Source organism: Amblyomma mixtum, chromosome 3 (genome assembly GCF_055824585.1).
Source record: "Amblyomma mixtum isolate Tamu chromosome 3, ASM5582458v1, whole genome shotgun sequence".
NCBI lineage: Eukaryota > Metazoa > Arthropoda > Arachnida > Ixodida > Ixodidae > Amblyomma > Amblyomma mixtum.
The window spans coordinates 260,134,103-260,157,546 of NC_143014.1; the positions used below are offsets into that span (position 1 = coordinate 260,134,103).

General features: G+C 51.1%; 1 protein-coding gene across 2 annotated transcripts in view; it reads left to right on the forward strand.

Moving 5' to 3' along the window:
• LOC149354560 (aurora kinase C-like) overlaps nt 1-23,444 on the forward strand; it is an 85,071-nt gene that overhangs the window by 26,231 nt on the left and 35,396 nt on the right. For both annotated transcript variants that reach the window (XM_089583425.1, XM_089583424.1), the window contains 3 exons: nt 2,674-2,766; nt 12,261-12,323; nt 22,912-23,029. In XM_089583425.1, the coding sequence (XP_089439551.1) occupies nt 2,674-2,766; nt 12,261-12,323; nt 22,912-23,029 (274 nt within the window). The remainder of the gene's footprint in view (nt 1-2,673; nt 2,767-12,260; nt 12,324-22,911; nt 23,030-23,444) is intronic.

Sequence of the window (23,444 nt, forward strand, 5' to 3'; positions counted from 1 at the left end):
TTCTTTGACGCCTCTGCGGTTTATAAAATAATGCTCACTTCTCAGTGCGTGCTAAGACATATTTACCATGGTGTCTGTGCCCGTTTCCGTAGAATTGCCAAACCGGATATCGGCGGCAACAGGCACCTGCCCAATCAAACATTGTACTCCGGCAAGTTTCAGGCACAATAACATGGCTATGTTCGGGTTTCTCGTGACGGCCTTCCGTAACTATGATCCTCGTTTTTGTACGCCGGCTGGCCTTGCTGAATGGCAGGCTGCGCTCGGTTCCTCAGCGTGAGGTGGCTGGATCAATTCCCAGCCACGGCAGCCGGGTTTTATTGGAGACTTAGGGCAAAAGACGTAAATGTGCTGTGCCATGTAAACGTAGGTTATACTAACGAACCTTGGTCGAAGTTAATCAGGAGCCCTCCACTAAAGGGCACATTTTTCTCTAGGCTCTCTCTCTCTGTCACTTATTTAATCGCGAGAGGCTGCTCGGGAAGCGCAAACTGTGTCCTACCAATACCAACACCATCCACTGAAGGGCAGTGGCGCATAGGTTGACCGCTGCACCACTGAGCCAAAATTGGTAGGAAGATATTTAAATGCAGAGAATGAGCAGTTCCGCATATACAGGCATTAACCCATTGTCGCTACTCAAACAACTGCCATCCGTGAAGACTGGATGAGAACGCCGGTGCTGAGGGGAAATCGAACTGCTAGCGTAGCTTATTTTCATTTGGCCCAACTACACAAATTGACAATTGTTTTTATGCTTGCCCGCTTGCACCTATGTACATAGCAGACCCATTCTGGCAGTTCGTTCCAGGCTCAGACACATTTACGGGTTAGCGTACATGGTCATTAAACCTACCACGCGATCATAAATTGGTGGAATTATTATTGCTTCTTAGCAATCTGATTTGCTTATGTCACTGCCTTGCTGAGTAACTCATGGGACGAACTGCAAAGCATGATCGTGGACCTAGATGTGTAACGCAGAACTGTGCTTCGCGAGATTTATGTAATTTAATCGAAAGTAATGTTCGATGGTCTCTGAAGGGAACTACAGTTTGCAATAGGCAGTGAAGAGTTGGAAGCTATGTAGGTATACATCCGATTAGAGCAGTAGTGGATCCGGACCTCGAATCTGAAGCAGCCTGGGCAATAAGAATAGGGTGTATTACATTTGGCAGCCGCTGTCAAGAGATGCATTGGAGATTTGCAATATCCATCAAGAGGGAAGTATAGTATAACAGCTGCATCTTGCCGGCGTTCACCTATGCGGCAGAAGATGGGGCTAACGAAAAGGGTTGAATTTAAAGGGGCTCTGAAAGAGGCTCTTAGTAATGTTGCGTTGTGCCTAGGATTTAAAAGGACGCCGCTGCGCAGATATCCCGGTGGCGGCGGCTGCGATCTCACGGGTGCCCAGAAAACACGTCGCGGTTTGCTTATCACGGTAAACCAACATGGCATCAGAGAGCCCACGTGCCTTTTGAGTTGGGTCTCAAAGCTTCCGCTTGAAAGAAATAAAGATAATGTTAAGCAGAGGAAATGCGGGTTTGTGGCGTTTCTGAAAGGTTGGACAACTAATTAGTGTGCAAATTTTGCGCTATAGTTGTTCACGTTCTTGATTTTCGTAACGCTCTGTAAGCGCCCATCGGAGTGTTCTCGCCGGTGAGAGTCCGGCTTCCTGCTTTTTTGATGCTGCTCTGGAGACGCAGTGTGTGAAGGAATTATCACCTTACGCTGTGGCGTTATACCCTTAAGGCCGAGCTCAAGTGCCTCCTTCAATTTTAATACCAGTGTTGGCGGACATCAGACAGCAGCTAAATCCAAGTAGCTAGTAAACTCTTTAAGGTTTTTTTACCCATTACAGTTAGGTGCCTTGTTGCAATTAGAGGTTATTAGTCGACAGTTAGGAACAGTAATGTTACTGTTTAGAATTTTGAAAACGCGATTAGGTTAGGCGATGTGGCTTAAGAAATCTTGGCTTTTGTGCGCGCTTTTAAAATATCTGGTGTGAAAAGTTTGGAGCCCCAAAAGGTTTGCTTCTCAGCCGCGTTGCGGGGCTCTTGTAGCATCCGCAGAGATCCTAACGTTGTGGGCAGGACCTGAGTTCCACTAACGTTCAAGAAATTCAGAACCCTTGGGATGCATATCGAGCCGCGGAGCGTGTCCGAAAAGCAAACTCCTTTGTGCTGTGAACAATTGACAAAGGCTGTAACTTACAGAGGCAGATGCATGGCCCACCTTGCAGGGGTTGCTTACTTGAACCGAGCGTCTCTTGACATTCATCGAAAAAGTCGAAGGGTGCAATGCAGGAGCAGATTTTCGAGAATTTGGTAGGGTCAGGGTGGGAGGGGGGTGTCTATTAAAAGCATGCACTTCTTGGAGTTTCATCGTCATAAAAAAAAGGTATTTCATGGCTTTCCCGTAGAAAATTTCTCAGTTAGAGGGGCTGCCACCCTTTCTTTAATCCACCACTGGGCAAAACGTGGTTTTTCCCACGCTTGAGGGTACTCGCTTGAGGGTATATGATTACTCGCTTCAGGGTATGGGTCGGCTGCATCCCTCCCCTTAGATCCGCCCCTGGTCCCTTATGCCACAGCGTGTGCAAGTGCATTACATCTCTTATGTATGCCCACTTGCTCATTGGCCTGCATCATTTAATATCACGTCTTTGCGCAGCGGTCCTGCCGGATCGCAAGGTGCCGACCCTGACGAGATGGAGTGCAGCATGGCTGCCGCTCAGGACTGTTCTGAGCGACATGGAAGCGACAGGTAATTGTATGGTCTTGGGTACTTGGTCTTTTCCATGCGCTGGAGTTCTGCCCACCATTATTTTCTTCTATGACGCCTCTGGCATTTCTAAAATAATGCTCACTTCTCAGTGCGTGCTAAGAAATATGTACGATGGCGTCTGTGCCCGTTTCCGTAGAATTGCCAAACCGGATATCGGCGGCCACAGGCACCTGCCCAATCAGCGATTGTACTCCGGCAAGTTCCAGGCATAATAACATGGTTATTTTCTGCTTCCTCGTGACGGCCTTTCGTAACTATGATCCTTGTTTTTGTTTGCGGGTGCTCTTGCTGAATGGCAAGCTGCGCTCGGCTGCTGAGCATGAGGTAGCGGGATCAAGTCCCAGCTGCAGCAGCCGGGTTTTATTGGAGACTTAGGGCAAAAGATGTCCATGTGCTGTGGGATGTCAATGGAGGTTATACAGTCAAGCCCACTTATAACAATATTCAAGTGCCATGGAAATACCATTCTTATAACCAATAATTGTTATAACAGGGTTGTGCCGAAAAAAAGAAAAGGTGACAAACTTCAGAGCATTTAGTGATAGTAAATACCCAGAGGGGCTTGATTGTTCTGATGCCTGTAAAAGCTCATTAATTCGAACTTCAGGGGACCGGAAAAAGGTTCAGCGTTCACCGATGACCAAAGCACCGCCATCACTGCGCCACCGGGAGCTTCGCGCACCTCCACGTCACAGGAATCAAGCTGGCTTTCCGGAAGCGATTCTTACGCTTCAATTCAAGAAGCGTGCAGAACTAAGGGTGCAGTGACAGCTGACAAGAGAAAAACTGCGCTGGCTGCACGCACGTGCACTGCACAGACTGATTGGGAGTACCCATGGCGCGCGTAGCCAATGCAGCAGCTCACCTGATGCGATGACGCCTGCCCCTGGGACGCGTGAAATTTGTGAAGCGGGGAAGTTAGCGAAGAACAGCGGAAGATGGGACAACACACGCGCTGCCAGTGCCAGCTGTAGCTCAGAGTGTAAAAACAAAGAAAAATGCATCTGCGCATTTTTTTCTGCGAGCGGCACACCCCTCAGAAATGTTAATAATGGACTGCTCCACCTAGGCTCCCTACTTTCTTCTATGCATGGGCCTTTTGCTCAGGGGAACGCATTCACAGGTTCTTTTGCTTTTGTGGCTTCGCTGTGCAGCTCAGTCCATTGGTTGGCCCCACACGCGCGCTCTTTTGTGTTGTTAGCATGGTTTTGCTGGTGTGGTTGTCGCATTTCCTTGTTTTCTGTAATGGTTGGCACTCAGTTACCAGATTTAATTGTTATAACCAATAATGTGCGTTGACAGCATTGCTATAAGCAGTTTATTTTACCATAGAACACATGGTAAAGTTGATGGTGCTACGACTGACCATTGTTATATCCAATATATTGTTATAACCAGTATTGTTATAAGTGGGCCCGACTGTACTATGAACCTTGGTGTAAGTTAATCCGGAGCCCTCCACTATAGGGCACTTTTTTCTCTCGACTGTCTCTCTCTCATACTCCCACCGTCCTATCGCCTGTCGGCGGGATGTTCACCGAGTGAGGCAGTCGATAGGCCTTTCCTTTTCCCATAACCAATAATTGGCGTGTGTCATACCACTGCGAAGAGGTATTTTTGCCCTTGCCTGCTCTTGACGCCTTATCAAGGGCATCCATGCGGTAGAACCGGTAGGCATGTAGCACAATGGTGGATGTTCGTGCACGCTTCTAAGCAGGATACACAGGTTGCGTTTCCGATAGAGCAACCTTGCTGATATAATTTTTTTTTAAATTCTCAAGAGCCGGCTTTTCCGGGAAAATTTACCGTCGAAGAGCACCAAGATTTAAAAAAAAATGTCTCGGGAGTGTTTTCCGCCACGCATTGACACTATCACTTACTAAAATCACCGTTAGAAACTCTTGGCACAAGGTCTTAAGAGCATTATTTTGGTGGTTTTAGACTTCTATATATTCGCATATGCCTTGTCATTGGTGGGTAACAAATTTCGCAACGTATTCAGGCTGGGGAATGGAAAAGGAAGTAGTAAGTATTTCGTTCATATGGCCGGCTTCCTTCTCGAATGCGTATTACTTACGTATTTTCTCGAATGCGTATTACGTATTTCTTTTGTGGTAGGCGCACAAGATATTTTGTCGTATCTGCAGGAGGCTGGGGGGCGAGAAGGGCGTGATGCAAGACAATGAAGAGTATTGGTAAGAGAATTGTTAACTGTCGTACACACACACACACACACACGCGCACGTGCGCACACGCACGCACGCGCGCACGCATGCACACACGCACACGCACACACATGCACACACACCACCGTGTCAGGTGGCAGCTCATTTAATCGCGAGAGGCTGCTCGGGAAGATGCAACCTGCGTCTCACCAATACCAGCAGCACCAGACATTGCAGGGCAGTGGCGCATAGGTTGACCGCTGCATCACTGCGCCAGGAGTGGTAGGAAGACTCGCAGATATATACGCATGTAGAGGGTGAGCAGTTCCGCATATACAGGCATTAAGTAACCCAGTATCGCTACGCGAACAACTGCCATCCGTGAAAACTGGATGAGAACACCGGAGGTGAGGGGAAAATGGAACGGCTAGCGCACCTTATTCGTATTTGGCCTGAATATGCAAACTGAAATTTTTTTTATGCTTCTCCGCTTGAACCTATGTACACAGGAGACCCATCCTGGCAGCGGACTGCCCTTCGTCCCAGGCTCAGTACACTTACGGGTTAGCCTACATGGTCATTAAATCTATCACGCGATCATAATTTGGTGGAATTATTAATGCTTGTTAGAAATCTGATTTGTCTATGACACTGCCTTGCTGAGTAACTCAAGGGACGAACTGCATAGCATAATTGTGGACCTAGATGTGTAACGCAGAACTGTGCTTCCCGAGATTTATGTAATCCATGGTAGAGAGAGGGTGTGGTAGATGGTCCTTGGCGATCACAATGAACAAGGGAGGGGAAAACCTCAGGTTGCTTGAGCCAACGTTTCGACAAGGGGACTTGTCTTCGTCTGGGCAAAGCGTTCATCATTGGCAGGGATTAAATAGGGCCTTCGCTCCGAGGAGGAAGGCCCCGGGGGTGGGGAAGGAAAGTGGTGTGAGAGAGGATGCGTGTCAGGAAGGGGAGGGAGGTGAACCTTGATTCGTTAAGCTGCAATAGTGGAAAAACTTATATCCGGGGGGTGTGTAATGAACAAAGGCTTTGAAGGGGCTGCGACGGGGGGGAGGCGCTGTAGGACCTGAAAAACTCAGATAAAAGGATTAGTCAGCGTGGTACAGGGAAATGAGAAGAAGGCAAACAACATAGGCTGGCACTGGAAGAAGGGGCATTTCCAAGGAAGGACAAGGCGGGGGGGGGGGGGGGGAATGGCTCGAGTTCAGAGAAAGCCAAAAGGTGGGGCGGAGGGGGTATAAGGAATGTCATGGTTTCCGAGAACGGATAGTAGGGGGTTAGGAGAAAAAAAAAAAGGGTGAACAAAGGGAGAGGGTGAGAAGGCCGGAAATGGGGTGGAAGATATGACGTGGGAAGAGTGCAGAGAGCGATAATATACTGTATGTAATGTATGTAATGTATGTAATGCAATCTGAAGTAATGTTCCATGGTCTCGGAAGGGAACTACAGTTTTCAATAGGCAGTGAAGAATTGGAAGTGGTGTAGGAATGCATTTAATTAGTGCAGTAGTGGATCGGGACCTCGAATGTGAAGCAACTAGGGCAATAAGAATAGGGTGTAGAACATATGGCAGGTGCTGTCAAGTGATGAATTGGAGTTTTGCAATATCCATCAAGAGGGAAGCATATAAGAGCTATATCTCTCGGGTATTCACCTTTGGGGCAGGAACATGGAGGCTAACGAAAAGGAATGAACTTAAAGGGGCTCTGAATGAGGCTCTCAGCAATGTTTCGGTGTGCCTAGGATGTAAAAAGACGCCACTCCACCGATATTCTGCTGCTTGTGGCTGCAGTCTCACGCGCGCGCAGAAATAAACGTCGCGGTTTGTTTATCTCAGGAAAGCGACATGGGTTGAACAGCTCACGCGCCTTTAGAGCTGGGCCTCGAAGCTTCCGCTTGAAATAAATGAAGATGAGGGAAATCAGAGGAAACGCGGGTTTGTGGCGTTTCTAAAGGTTGGGCAACAAATAAGTCTTCATATATTTTCGCGTGTCGTTGAAACGAAGTGGGTCGTAGGAGCACTGGAGGACCAGGACCACAGGGGATCAAGCGCTATAGACAGGCCAAGCGGTCGCGGCCGGGCTTACGAGCGATTTCGTCCGAGCTTCTTCCTCTCTGCCGTCGATCGGCACCCCGCTGGTTTTGGATGACGTTGAGTAGGTGGAAAAACAATAACACACGACACTGCTCCCCTCCCGAAAGGCTGCCCGATGCGCAGCGAGGCAAAATTAAGGCTGAAAAATGTGCAAAGCGGGAAGAGTTAGGCCACGTGCTCCGAGTGGTCATAGTAGGCTTTGAGGCGAGCGACGTGAACAACTTAGGAGCCAGGCGGGCGGCGGGACGGCTGCGTTACGATCGGCAGCACTTCGTAACCTAACTCGCTTATATGGCGAATCACCTTGTCCGGGCTAAAGTATCGTTTCCAAAGACCACGGCGTGGAATTCGAGTCCACACCCACACGCGATCACCAGGATTGAATTGAACATCACGGTGGCCTTGGTTGTATCGGCGAGCATCGACTTGCTGGGGGGCTTATGCGAAGGCGGGCCAACTGTTGGGCTTCTTCCACATGTTGGGCGACGAGTTCAGCATCGGTGTGGTGTGGACGTCTGGCTGGTGGGGCAGCATAGCGTCGAGCATGCACCAGGCGAAATGGTGAAAATCCGGTAGTGTCCTGAACCGCAGTGTTATACGCTAAAGTGACGTACGGTAACACTTCTTCCCAGGTTCGGTGTTCGATGTCGGCACACATTGAGAGCCTGTCAACCGAGGTCTTGTTACGGCGCTACGTCAGCCCGTTTGTTTGCGGGTGGTATGGGGTGGTTTTGCGGTGGGCGGTGTAGCTTAAGCTGAGTATCTGTGACAGAAGTTGGGACACAAATGCGGTTCCACGATCAGTGATAAGGACCTTTGGAGCACTGTGTCGAAGAACAACTGACTCGACGACAGATTTTGCCACATCCCAAGCTGTTGATGACGTCAGAGCGCGTGATTCGGCATACCGCGTGAGGTAATCCGTCGCAACAGCCATCCAGCGGCTCCCCGATTGCGACTTAGGAAAAGGTTCGAGTAGGTCCACACTAATCTGCAAGAATGGACTGAGCGGTAGCATGATGGGGTGAAGGAGTCCCGCAGGCTTCACGGGTGGAGTCTTGCGCCATTGACAATCGCGGCAAGTCCTGGTGGAATGGCGAACGGACGGTCTTTTCCAGTTGTGGCCAATAGTACTCCGAACGTATTCACGTGAGCGTTCGACTGAACCACAAATGTCTTGAGGAGGGGTCATCATGAGACGCTTCTATAATTCCGTCGCGTAGCTCAGTGGGCGCAACCAAAAGCCATGACCTCGGGCTCAGGGCAAAATTTTATAAAGAACGTTGTCTCGAAGGCATAAATTAGGTACTACGCGCACAAAAGGACGTGGAACTACGTCTCCTTGACTCTCCAAATGTGAGATCACGTCGTGAAGTTCAGCGTCGAGTCGCTGGCACGCCGCCATATCTACAGGACTTAGGGTTACTAGAAAGATGTTGTAGTCGTCCGTCTCAGTAGGCGCGGATTCGACGGGAGCGGGGGACAGGTAGTCAGCATCAGAGTGTCGGTGACCAGACTTACAGGCGATCGTAGCGTCGAATTCTTGCAGTCGTAGAGCCCACCTCACAAGTCGGACTGCAGGGTCCCTCAGATTGGTCAACCAACACAGAGAGTGGTGGTATGTGACCACCTGGAATGGGCGTCCATACAGATAGGGTCGGAACTTTGTGATCGACCAAATTACTGCGAGACATTCTTTTTCGGTGGTCGAGTAATTGGTTTCCGCCTTCGACAAAACACGACTGGCGTATGCAATGACACGCTCGGCGCTGTTCTGGTGCTGGATCAAGACGGCTCCGAGGCCCGTGTTACTAGCGCTATTGTGTCCTCAGTCGCGGCGTCCTGATCAAAATGGCCTAGTACAGGTGAAGCCTGCATATGCCGTTTTAGATGGTCAAATGCAAGCTGGTCTTCATCAGACAACTGGAAGTGGAAGGTCTCTTTCGTGAGGCGAGTAAGTGGCCCAGCAATATCCGAAAAGTTCGGCACAAAGCGTCTCTACTAAGCGCAGAGACCCAGGAATCTCCGCACGGCGTTCTTGTCCGACGGCGTCGGGAAGGAAGCGACGGTGATGTGATCGGTGTATTGGGACTGGAGACCTCACTGCACGGCGATGAAGCGGGCAGACTGCGGAGGAAAGGCTTCAGGAAAAGCAGTAAACTGAAGATTTATTTTACATATTTACAAAATAACAAGGAGACGAAAAGTCAGAGAAGAAGCGCTGGGACATACGCCAGATTGCGGCCTAAATACAGTTGATAGTCCCCACGCACCTAGTTATTGAATCCGATATCTGGTCGAGTGTCCAATAGGTGTTTAGCCTCTTCATAGGCTCCGCCCTCCCCACGTGACCGCGCACACCAACAGAAACACGCACAGGCAAGGAGGAACCTTGGCGCCTTGCAGTCGCGAAATGGGGTTTGCCGCGGGCCGACCAGGCCCAAAGGGCCGTTGGCTGCTATGCGGTGATCCTGCCATGGGAAACACGAGATCGGATAGCTCACGAGAGAAGGATGAATCAGCCGGTACCACCCCCGCTTTGTCAGGCTGCTCAGGGGCACGCGGGCAATGGGCTGACGCCGCCATCGCCTCCACCGTCGTCACCACTCGGTGTCGAGTCCGTCGGTTCACGGGAATGCACAGTTCGGGAGAAGCGCCGCATTCAGCATCACCGGCGAAGCGGATTAGACGCCTTTGTTTACGGCGACGCCGTAGCCAGTAGCCGCCCTCACGCCGACGTTTCTTGCGTTTTCCATGAACCACAGCGCTTTTGGTCATGGTAGCTCGATGGCACCTGCCTGGCTCGTCTGTCACCGCTTGCTGGGCCTCCGATCCCAAAGGACACTGCTTTAGCGGGATCAGGACGGACGCCCTCGGTACTGACGACGTGAGCCAGAAATTTCAGTTCGTCATAGGCAAACTGGCGCTTCGCAGGCTTGAGGGGGAGGCCGGCGTTTTTGATAGCCTGCAGGACCGCTTTTAGGCGAACCAGATGTTCATGAAACGTGCTTGAAAAAATGACTACGTCATCAAGGTAGATGGGGCATGCTTGCCATTTGAAGCCGGTGAGCACGATGTCCATAACGCGCAGGAAGGTCGCCGGAGCTGTACAGAGTCCGAAGGGCATCACTTTGAACTCATACAGTCCATCCGGGATGATGAAAGCAGTCTTCTGTCGGTCGCGCTCATCCCCTTCTATCTGCCAATACCCGCTTTTAAGGTCAATGGAGGAAAAGTAACGGGCATGGCACAGGCGATCAAGCGCGTCATCGATGCTCGGAAGTGGAAATACGTCCTTCGTGACTCTGTTGAGGCGCCGGCAGTGAACACAAAAGTGAAGGGTGCCGTCTTTTTTCTTCACCAGTACCACAGGAGCAGCCCACGGGCTGTGAGATGGTTGTATAATGTCATCGGCCAGCATTTCGCACACTTGATGTTGTATGGTTTCACGTTCCTTTAATGAAACCCGATAAGGTGACTTACGAACAGGATGGACAGCGTCGTCGGTAATTATTCTGTGCTTTGCTTTTGGCATCTGGCGAACTCCTGGTGATGTAGAAAAGCAGTCGCGGAACTCACCCAGCACAGCGACGAGCTCGTCTCTCTCCTGAGCAGAGGGTTGCGGTCCAATTCTGACACCTAAAGGCGGCACCGAGTGCTAGGGAGGAGGAGGACAGGAAAGAGCCGCAGACAGGGTCTCAGCATCGACAGGGGCGCTGAGGTACTCGATGAGGCCAATTACTGTGCCCTTGGTAAGGGGCTGCGACGAGCTGCGAAAGTTGGCGAGGAGGACTCTGGCGCAGCCAGAGCGAAGCCGCGTGACACCTCTAGCGACACCAATACTCCTGTCAAGAAGCAGCTGCACGCTACCTGCCTTTCACTAATGTTGCGATGTGTCTAGGATGTAAAAGGGCGCGCGCTGCACAGATATCCCGCTGGTGGTGGCTGCGATCCCACGGGTGCCCAGAAAACACGTCGCGGTTTGCTTACCTCAGGAAAGCGACATGGCATGAGACAACTCACGCGCCTTTCGAGTTGAGCCTCACAGCTGCTGCTTGAAAAAAATAAAGATCAGGGAAATCAGAGGAAATGCGGGTTTGTGGCGTTTCTAAAGGTTGGACAACAAATAAGTCTGCAAATCTGGTGGTATAGTTGCTCAGGTTCTCCTTAATTTCGTAATGCTCTGACAGTGCCTTACGAGTGTTCTCGCTGGTTAGAGTCCGGCTTTCTGCTTGGTTCGCGCTGCTCTGGAGACCCAGTGTGTGTAGAAATTAACCCCTTATGCTGTGACGTCACACCCTGAAAGCGGAGCTTTAGTGCCTCCGCCAATTTTAATACCAGTGTTGGCGGAAATTGGAGAGCAGCTAAATCCGGTTAACTATTAAACTGCTTAACTGTTTTTTACCTAGTACAGTTAGATGCCTGGTTGTAATTAGAGGTTATTTGTCCACCGTTACTAACAGCCATATCATTATTTACAATTTTGAAAACGCGATTGACTCAGGCGCTGTGTGTTAAGAAATTTTCGCTTTTGTGCGCGTGTTGAAAATATTCCGTGTCAAAAGTTTGGAGCTCCAAAAGGTTTGCTTCTAAGCCGCGTTGCGGGGCTCTTGTAGCATCCGCAGAGATGCTAACGTTGTGGGCAGGACCTGAGTTCCACTAACGTTCAGGAAATTAATAACGCTTGGGATGCACAACGAGCCGCACAGCGTGTCCGAAAAGCAAACTCCATTGGGGTCTAAACTCTTGACGAAGGCTAAAACCCACAGAGGCAGATGTATGGGCAACCTAGCAGGGGTAGCTTATTTGCACCAAGCATCTCTTGACCTTCCTCGAAAAAGTGGAAGGGTGCAATGCAGGAGCGGGTTTTCGAGAATTTGGTAGGGTCAGTGGGGGGGTCTATTAAAGACATGCACTTCTTGGACGTTCATCGTCATAAAAATAAGATTTCATGGTTTTCCATAGAAAATTTCTCGCTGAGAGGGGCTGCCACCTCCCTTCCTTAAATCCACCACTGTGCAAAATGTGGGTTTTCCCAGCTAAGATTACTCTCTCGAGGATAGGGGTCGGCTGCATCCCTCCCCTTAGATCTGCCTCTGATCCCTTATGCCACAGCGTGTGCATGTGCATTACGACTCTTATGTATACCCGTTTACTCATTAACCTGCATCGTTAGAATTCGCCGCTTTGCGCAGTGTTCCTGCTGGAGCGCAAAGTGCTGAACCAGGGCAACCATCGGAGCGCTCTGGAGAAGACAGGTAATTGTATGGTCTCGGGTACTTAGTCTTTTCCATGCGTTGGAGTTGTGCCCAACATTATTTTCTTCTTTGACGCCTCTGGCATTTCTAAAATAATGCTCACTTCTCAGTGCGTGCTAAGACATGTGTAGGATAGCGTCTGTGCCCGTTTGCGTAGAATTTTCAAACCGGATACTGACAGCCGCAGGCACCTGCCCAACCCACTATTGTACTCCGGCCAGTTTCAGGCGTAATAACATGGCTATTTTCTGCTTCTCGTGACGGCCTTCTGTGACTATGATCCTTGTTTTTGTTCGCGGTGCTCTCGCTGAATGGCAAGCTGCGCTCGGCTGCTGAGCATGAGGTAGGGGGATCAAGTCCCAGCCGCGGTAGCCGGGTTTTAATGGAGACGAAGGGCAAAAGACGTCGATGTGCTGTGCGATGTCAATGGAGGTTACACTAACGAACCTTGGTGTAAGTTTATCCGGAGCCCTCCACTATAGGGCACTCTTTTCTCTCGGCTCTCTCTCTCAATCCCTCGTTCCTATCGGCTGTCGGCGGGGTGTTCAAGGAGTGAGACAGTCGCTAGACCTTTCCTTTCCCCATAAACAATAATTATACTGCATCATACTGCTCCGAATAAGCATTTTTACCCTTGCCTGCTTCTGCCCCATTAGCAAGGACATCCATGCGGTAGAACCGGTAGGCTTGTAGCACAAAAGTGCAAGTACGTGCACGCTTCCAAGCAAGATACAGAGGCTGCTTTTCGGGCAATGATGAGCACATTTTTCAGGCACTCTCAAGTGATGACTTGAAGTTTATCAATATCCAACAAAAGGGATGTATGTAACGGCTGTATCTTGCCGGTAATCACATACTGGCGCAGTGGTGCAGGAGATGGCTATTTCACAGCCACCAGTGGGGCTTATGAGACCCTGGTTGCTCCACCAGAGCTCCCGTGTGGATAATTTTTGCGCAGGTCGTTCTTCGGGAGGCTGTTTTATCTCTCGACCAGTGACATGATGCGCAGTTCCACGGTGGGCAGGTGGCAATTGCATTGAATTTATTCGTATTTATTTGATCTCTGGGTGCTGTAGTGAATTATGATGAACACGCCTGAACTATGATGAACGCGTCATGTTGCCTCCATGGCAGACGAAGAAGTTGACGACGAAGTGTCGGCGTGCAACTTCAGCTCCCTGGCTGTCTAGAATGACTGCGATTCTATGGCCGGCCGCTGAGCTGTTTTGTGAACTGTATCTCCGAGTTCACTAGTGCACTAACCATCTTTCATTTGGTGGAGGTTGCGGTCGCCTGACGCCCTGGACCTTCGCAGCCATGCTCTTCCGCCCCACACCATGCCTAAGGACTCCGTGCCCAGTCCTGCCTCACCCACCTCAACCGTTTTCTGCGCTGGAGAGTTGCGGCGGCGTGATCCCGCTGTGTTCAGTGGCACTGGCGACCATGACCTCGAGGATTGGTTGGCATCCTATGAATGGTTGGCACCCATACCAAGTGGGATGATGCCCTCAAGCTCAACAACGCCATATTCTACCTTGCGGACGTTGCGAACCTATGGTTCCGAAACCACGAAGCCGACATCACCACGTGGTCAGCATTCAAAACCAATTTTTCTGACGTATTCGGAAGGCCTGCGGTGCGCAAGCTGCGCGCGGAACTACGCCTGCGATGTCGGGCGCAGCTGCCTGGTGAGAATTTCACCAGCTACATAGAGGATGTTGTGAACCTTTGAACACGCGTGGATGCCTCTATGTCTGGGCGCTCCAAGATTGACGACATTTGAAAGGCATTGACGATGATGCTTTCCAGATGCTTCTGGCTCGCAATCCCACCACAATCGCTGACGTAATAACCCATTGCCAGAACTACGAGAACTTCGGAAGCTAGACATCCTCACCCGTTCTCCGCTCTAGCAGCAGGAGTCTCTTGCTTCCATCACGTCTGACACCGATCCGGCGCAACTGTCACCGCAGATCAAGCAGTTTGTTCGGGAGGAAGTCGCGTGTCAGCTCTCATTGATGCCCTTCAGTCACGACGCTGCGTCTCCTCTGGTAGCGCCATTGCAGGAGGTCAACCGCCATGCCGAAGCTCAATATCACCAACCATCTCCCTCATTCTTCATTCATTCCTCATTCTCATCCGCTCATTCCTCCCTTCCAGGCAACGAATCCTCCCACAACTCCGCCCGAGAGCTAGCGTACCAGGCAAAGGGAGAAGACGGAGGCGGCAGTAGCTCTCAGAAGGATGTACTGACCGCTCACCAGGAACTTACGCAAACCTACCGTCTGGCCCGCAAATAATATCCTTCCGGCCACAAAACGCTAAATGAAGCCCAAGAAAACACCTGGCGCCGCTTACAGATAAATACGTACCCTCATCCCACAATTTACTCGCGCATTTACCCAGACAAGTACACGGGTACATGTAAATTCTGCCCTAAGCCAGCCAACCTCACGCATATGATGTGGGGTTGCTCAAATCTTCCCAAACGACATAGCAACATTGAAAATATGGAGCAGTGGGAGGCACTGATGCGCAGCTCAGATCCAGCCGCCCAAGTGGCGGCATGCAAGTGGGCTGCGGAGGCTGCCGGGGCTCAAGGGCTCCCGTCTGCTTGATCCCATCACCCTTCCCTTTTAAATTTGCGCACAAATAAAGTCTTAAGCAACAACAACCAATCATTTCCGATAACCGCCAGGATGAGCTACGCAGAAGTGGCGGCGCGCTCCGTGCCCATGACTATTCCGCCTCGTCAGCCCGTCCTGCGCACGGCCCCACGTGGCCCTACGACCAGCACCGGTTTCTCCGCCGTCGTCGCAGCGGCTTTACATCCCGTGGCGCACATCGGATAACAGTCCCATCTGTTACTCTTGTGGGTACCCGGGACATGTCGTCCGCCACTGTCGCCGTCGCATGGTGGCTTCGCCAACCATCTCAACCACTGTGCATCCATCTTAGAAGCTTCATTCGGCTTCCTCATCCTCTAGACGCGTACGCTATTTACCGTCGTCCTTACGACACCCGAAGTTCTCCATCATCAAAAAGGGCCACAAATTGGGCTTATGCCGCACGAGGCGGACTTATGGTTGCTTGGCGGGGGAACTTATCACTCATCCGTCAAGGCAACTGTTTAGTCTAAGACCCTTTTCCCAAGCATTTCATCCTAGAAGAGCCGAGCACCAGGCCAGGGGAAATCTTGCACCCATTAAAGAAACCGGTGGGCACCCGGCGGCACTGGGGATCGAACCCAGCCCCTCCCGAATGCGAGGCGGATGCTCTACCACAAGGCCACTGTCACCAATGCGCCGTCGCCCTCCCTCCGTTGTGGAGGGAAACTAGGATCCGCAGTTCCGGAGGCAAGAACTGCGCACTGTTCGAAAAGCTCAAGGCCTCCGTTTTCCCCACGCAACATTCTTCAGGTCATCATCGACAGACTGCCGGTACATGCGTATATCGACACGGGTGCCTCGGTATCAGCGATTCACGAAAAATTCTGTTGCCGTTAACGCAAAGTCACGACATCATTTACGGGTCTCGCGCTCCGCACCGCTAGTGAAGAGCTCATTGCCCCTCTGGCCTCATGCAGAGCGCGGGTCATCATTGACGATATATTTTATCCAGTCAAATTTTTGGTGCTATCCTCATGCTGACATGATATAATTCTAGGGTGGGACTTCCTGTCGCACAACGCCGTCATCGATTGCGCCCGCGCTGAAGTTGAATTTTCTGCTTTGTCTGACGAGCTTACTACTGAAATCTCTGCACCCTGGCCACTCAAGGTCACCATCGTTGAAGACGTCGAAATTGCGCCGGAAGCATCTGCCCTTGTTTCCCTTTCGTGCCGTGCCACGTCGGATGACACGGTTTTTTTAAGCCGCCTGCTTCCTATGTGCGCCGCAAGAACCTGCCGCTATTGTCTGCTGTCCTCGATGTCCGGCAGGCTGTCACGAAGATGCTGCTGTACAATCCATCCCCGTGTCCCCTTATCGTGCTCCCCGGTGAGTCACCTGGCTGCATTCAACCTGTCTGCCTTCTCTATGGCCTTAATGTCCACGAAGTAGTCAGTGGTCCCTCAGTAAACGCCATGCCTTCCGAGCTCGCTACTGAAGCTCAGCCTGACGAACTTTTCCACGCCGCCATCGACGATACTCTTCCGTCCACCTACCGTGAACAGCTCTCAGCCCTTCTTCACACGTTCCACTCTGCTTACGATGCAGCCCATCAGCCTTTAGGCCGTACATCAACCGTGGCTCATCGCGTTGAGACTGGCTCCCATCCGCCCTTTTCGGCAGCGGCCCTATCGCGGGTCTGCGGCTGAGCGTCAAGTGATAAGTGAGCACGTTGAAGACATGCTGCACTGTGGCGTCATCCGTCCATCTCACAGCGCTTGGTCTTCTCCGGTGGTGCTGGTCATGAAGAAAGACTGTTATATCAGATTTTGTGTCGATTACAGGCGACTCAACAAAATTACCCACAAAGACAACTATCCGCTCCTCCGCATCGACGACGCTCTTGACTGTCTCCAAGGCGCAGAATACTTCTCCTCCCTTGACTTGCGTTCGAGCTACTGGCAGGTCCCGATGGCTTGCGCTGACCGTGATAAGACCGCATTAGTTACCCCGGACGGCCTTTACGAGTTCACCGTTATGCCATACGGCCTGTGCAACGCGCCAGCCGCATTCGAAAAAAGGATGGATAACGTCTCACGCAAGCTGAAGTGGCACACATGACTCGGTTACTTGGACGATATCGTTGTCTTTTCGGCAGATTTCTCCACTCACCTCACGCGCCTGCAGCAGGTTGTGACTTGCCTCACCACGCCGGCCTGCAGCTTAATCTGAAGAAGTGCCACTTCGGCGCCCGGCAGCTAACCATCTTGGGTCACATTGTACCTAAGAAATGCGTTCTCCCTGAACCGGCCAAACTCTGCGCTGTTGCGGAGTTTCCTAAGCCGACATCAATCAAGCAGCTTCGGAGCTTTATCGGTCTGTGCTCCTACTTTCGGCGCTTCATCTGCAATTTTTAAAGCGGAAGCCTTTAATGCCTCATCGTTGCAAGCAGGAGTTCTCGACAGAAATGTCAGGCTTTTCAATTGGTCGAAACGGTCGTGACGTCACTGTGCGCGAATTTCAAACGGGGCCAATCGTACTTTGGCTTGTAACCATGCAACCAATTAAAGGCATGGTATAGTGATGCTCCAAGTTTAGTTAATTGTTTAATTACCCAATTAGTCTAATTAAGCTTTCTAGTTAGGCCAGATAAATAAATAAAACTGAGTAGGAAATTGGTCGAGCTCGGGAATCAAACCCCGGTTTCCGGAGTGCGAGACGAGCATGCTAACCACTCCGCCATGCAAGCTCGATGGTTTGGAATGAACAAAGGCGCGTATAGTGAATACGGTGTCTTCGCTCACTCCTGCCTTCCGCCCTTCCCGTTACGGCGAGGTTTAGGTGTCCACCGAGATATCAGAGACAGATACATTTCCTTTCCTCAAAAACCAATTTAGCGACGAGCAAGGCGTAGAACCGAGCGGGCGATGGCGTTGTATGGACCCCCTGACAGCGTTGCAAGACGCTGTCGCGTTCCACTCTTACACGCGAAGCTTAACATCTTAACCACACATCAGTGACACAAGCAGCAACACCGCGCTTAAGGCTTTCGCCTCACCGCACTTTAGGCCAACAAAGTGCCCCCCTGAATTTTTACGTCGATCATTGCGCCACTCACGAAACTGCTTGAAACCGACAACCACCTGTCCGCTTGGTCACCCGAATGCGAAGACGCGTTCACCACGCTGCGCCGTCTTCTCATCTCGTCGCCCATGCTTCGCCACTGCGACCCGACAGCCCCGACCGAGGTACATACGGATGCAAGTGGCGTCGGCCTCGAAGCTGTCCTGACTCAGCGGAGGGTTGGTTTTGAGGAATACGTCATTGCGTATGCGAGTCGGGTGCTCAGCAAGGCTGAATGCAAGTATTCCGTTACGGAGGAGGAATATTTAGCGATCGTCTGGGCGCTCCCGAAATTTCGACCCATCTGTACAGCCGCCAGTTTGATGTCGTCACGGACCATCATGCGCTTTGATGGCCGGCCGGCCGCCTTGCCAGATGGGCTCTCCGCCTTCAGGAGTTCGACATCCACGTTGCATATCGCTCTGGCCGCAGGCACATGGACGCGAGCGCTCTATATAGATCTCCTCTGCCCACCACCGCTGCATGCTCATCGGTGCCAGAAGCCGTCCTCTCGCCTCTTACTGCCTCTGATATGGTTGCGGAACAGACCCGTGGCTTGCGTCGATCATCGAAGTCGTGACCAACGCTGCACTGATGCGCCTTCGCACACCCTCCACAGCCAAGCACCCCATTTTTCCCTCCGCGATGGCCTGCTCTACCGCGGTAACCGCACGCAAGATGGTCGACGGTGGCTCCTCGCGATCCCTTGCCATTGACGTTCTGAGATCTGTGCCTCGTCTCACGCTGACCCACAGTGCTCCCACACTGGTGTGTTGAAGACGTTCCAGAGAATCTCTCAACGTTTTATTGGCGGGGAATGTACGGGTACATTCGCCAATATGTCCGCTCCTGCATCGCCTGTCAGCAACGCAAGTCTCCCGCGCTTCGTATGAGCGGCCCCTTGCAGCCATTACCGTGCCCGGCCCGCCCATTCGATCGTGGTGGCATCGATCTCTACGGCTCGCTCCCCTGAACGTTCTCTGGGAACCGCTAGATAATTTTTGGCGTCGACCAGCTAATCCGATATGCAGAGACCGCCGCACCACCCGCTGCCACTGCTCGCGCCTTCCTGCTGCACAATTTTGTTCTTCGCCGTGGTGCGTCACGCGAGTTGCCGAGTGACCGAGGTCGAGTCTTTCTTTCGGACGTGGTGGAAGCCCTCCTCCAAGAGTGTTGCATCATTCATCTGACCACCACTGCCTACCACCCTCAAACTAACGGGCTGACTGAGCGGTCTAATCCCACTATCAGCGATATGCTCACCATGTACGTCTCGTCAGATCAGTCTAACTGGGACGTTGTCCTTCCTTTCGTGACGTACGCATACAATACCACCACCCACTCAACCACTGGTTTTTCCCCTTTCTACCTGTTGTATGGCCGCGAGCCGTCCTCCACAATGGACATGCTTTTTCCGTACACTCCGGATGCCTTCGAATGCACGCTCCTCTCCGAACTCGCCATGCACGCCGAGGAATGTCGCCAACTGGCCCGTTCTTTCACCTCGGTCTCCCAAGGTCGCCGAAAGCATGAAAACGACGCACCCCGCACGTTTTCTCTCCGGAATCATTAGTTTGGCTTTGAATCCCTTCGAATACACCGGGACAGTCTTCCAAATTTCGCAGAGAACATCATGGCCCTTACCGCGTCGTCGAATCAACGTCCTCTGTTAATTATATTGTAGAACCGCTTACACCCTCTTCGGACTTGCGTCGTCGCGGGCGTGAACTTGTCTATGTCAGTCGCCTCAAGACTTATTATGACCTGCTCCTCTTGCCATCACCTTAGGCTGCCAGGATGGCTCCTCTTCCATCTCGGGGCCATTGTAGTGAACTATGGTGAACGCGCCTCATGTTGCCTCCATGGCAGACGAAGAAGTTGACGACGAAGTGCCGGCGCAGCTCCAGCTCTCTGGCTGTCTAGACGATTCTACTACCGGCCGCTCAGCTGTTTTGGGAACTGTATCGCCGAGTTCACACGAACCCTCTTTCAGTTCCAAAATTGGGCGGGTGGGCCACCTTACTTCTCGTGGCAAGGACCGACGGAAGGACTCAGTTTTTGTGGTGAATGGGACTTCTTATGCCATCGCATTAAAATTATAGGTGTGACATAAAGTAGATTGGTTCATGGGATGTGACGTCCCAAAGCGACTTAGGTTATGAGGGACGCCGCAGAGTAGGGCTGCGGATAATTTCGACCACCTGGGGTTCTTCAACGTGCACTGATATCACAGTATACGAGGTCTGTTAGAAAAGTATCCGACCATTGGCCGAAGAAAAAAAACTGGCATAACTGGAGCGTTGCAAACCTAGTCACCTTCAAAGTAGTCTACTTGGGACTCCACACACTTCTCCCAGCGGTGCTGCCATTTTTGGAAGTATTGCGAAAAGGCCCCCTTCGGAATGGAGTTTAGCTCAGCTGTCCTTGCAGCCATAATGTCCTCTCTTGTCTGAAATCGCGCCCCTTTCAATGACCTCTTGATTTTGGGAAACAGCCAGAAGTCGCAGGGGGCAATATCAGGAGAGTAAGGAGTCTGTTGAACTACAGGAGCCTGGTTTTTCGCCAAAAAAGTCCGAATGAAGTGCTAGGAATGATGGATGCGCCACTTTCCTCTTGACCTCAACCCCTGTCTCTTGTGCCGCACAGCACCACGTAGGCGACGGAGGACATCCCTGTAGTACTGTTTGGTCATTGTTTGACCCTATGGGGTGCGTACTCGTGGTGTGCCACACAGAGGGAGTCAAAGAAAGCAGTCAGCATCACTTTCACATTGATGCGCACTTGGCGGGCCTTCTTTGGTCTTGGTTACGTGTAATGCTTCCTCTGTGACGACTGGGATTCTGTTTCCGGGTCGTACCCGTACACCCAAGACTCGTCACCAGTGATTATGGTGTTGGTGAAGTCGGGGTCACTGTTTGTGGAATCCAGCATGTCATGTGACACTACATGAAGCTGCTTTTGCTCCATCGTGAGCAGCTTCGGCACGAATTTCGCCACAACTCTTTCCATGGCCAAATCTTCGGTGATAATGGAATGTGCAGAAAAAATGCTCATGTCCACCTCTTCCGCAATTTCTCGGATAGTCAAACGATGGTCCCGCATCACCACAGCGTTCACTTCGTCAATTACCTGGTCATTTCGGCATGTTGATGGCCGATCGGAGCGTGGCTCGCTCTCCACCGATGTGCGGCTATCCTTAAACCAATTGTACCACTGCTTAATCTGTGTGCTGCTCATAGCATCGTCACCAAAACCCGTCTGAATATTCCGAATGGTTTCCACTTGGCTGTCGCCCAGTTTATGGCATAATTTGATGCAGTAGCGCTGCTCCTGTTACTCCGCCACTTTCCTTGCTATAAAAATCCGACGAGAGCACTGCGAACTGCCTCACTCAAACGCTGCGTCCCAGCGACTGACGCTATCCGCAGGCAGGAAAAAATTCATGCATGCGCACGACGGTTCAAGGTCGGCTGATGCAAGCGCGCTTGTTTCATATCCATCAGGTGTTTGCAAAAAAAAAAATAAAGTCGGATACTTTTCTAACAGACCGCGTACACTGGCCTCTACATTTCGTCGCGATCGAAATGCTACCAGCGCGGCCTGGGTCGAGCCCGAGTCTTTCGGGTCAGCAGTCGAGGCCCGTAGCGACTGAGTCAGTGTGGCTGCTTGTGTAACATACAGAGACAGTAAGAGAGCCGAATTGGTCAGGGTAACAATCGCGAGTTATTGATATCCTAGTTGAAATCAAGAAGAAATGGGCCTGAACTGGGCATGTAATGCAAAGGCGACGTAGCCGGTGATCCCTTAGGATAAGGGAGTGAAGTCTAAGAGAAGTCAAGCCTAGAAGGCGGCGTCATTGTCCGGCGGGCGCATGGGATGAGGAAGCCTGCAACGATCGGGTGGCCGCAGCTGGCGCAGGACAGGGCAAGTGGGAAGGACATGGGAGAGGCCTTAGTCCCTCAGTTGATGTAGTTAGTCTAATAATTATAGACGTAATAGCTGGGAAACCATACTATTCTGGAACGAAGTAAACAGATTTTAAATGGTAATGCAGCTCTACAAAACAGAGCTCACGATTTTGGAGCATATGAACTTGGAATCATCGAAGCTTTTCTGTATTATTTTGGTTTACTGGGGCATCTTTCAAGAAAAATGTAGAACTACACGTATGGGCTGGTGCAACCTAGCTGCCACCAGCTCGAAGTCGCGCGCATGTGTTATGTGATTCAGCTATAGAAAGCCATTAATTTTACGTAAATAAAAGTTTCTGCAAACAGTCGGGAGTCGAACCCATGACTCTTTGGTCGCCAGACAGGCAGGCTACCGACTAGGTCACGGAGGCATGTTGACTTGGCAGCGGAACAAGGGAGGGGGGGGGGTGGAGGGGTGATCTGTGTGTTATATTGGTTTAATATTGGAGCTATTTAATGTGGTAGTGAAGGGTTCTAGAGGCGTACTACTTAGTGAGATACTAATCAGAACAACATTATGTGCGTATAAACTGCAGTGTGGAAGAGTTTAAAGACGAGAATGTGGAAACTGTGTTGCGATAATCGTGATGAATGCGTGAATGAAAACAAAGAACAGCGACTATATATGAAGAGAATCAGCTGAAGGGAGCCATTAGCGCTGTCGCGTCGTATCCTTAAAGGCAGGCCTTTAGTGTCCCCGCAACTCTTTGTCCTTCCCACGTGCGCCGCTTTACGCTGATATGAGAGGAGCTACAGGGGGTACACTCGTTTTCTCGTATCGCTTGAGTTTCGGTCGCATTTCACCGATTTATTAGGTGCAATTTTTACTTCGTGAGTTTTTTTTGCTCCTTCCTCCATGTTTCAAGAATTTCTATTTGACTGCAGCTCGGTGAAACACTGGAAACGGGAGGATTTCGAGATGGGGCGGCCACTGGGCCGTGGCCGATTTGGAAGAGTTTATCTGGTGCGCGAAAAGAAGACGAAGTACATTGTGGCACTGAAGGTGAGTGCAGAGTAAGCATAGAGATCAGTGCATGTAGTTGGAGTTACAAGCATTGTATTCGTGTTGTGAGCATCCGTTTTTTACAGGACGTCATTGCTGGCGTATGACTTCATTATGCTGTCATATAGGAACTGGTATGTGGTGCATCAGCGGCCGCTGGATGGCCTCCTGTGTATGCCGTGATGCATACAGCAGTCGGCATATAGTGTCAAAACCCACGCATGCACTGGTACTTAAGGCACGCCTACCATGAGCAGGGGTAAACGGACACAACCCCAGAAGGCAAGCGGTCGCAAATGGAAATTAAGAGGACGAGAGAATTCAAATCTAATTGTTCGTTGATTTCAGTGAATTACACCTGAGGGAAACTGAGAGCGCATTGCGCCCTATCTATTTATTATGCTGCTTCCTTAAA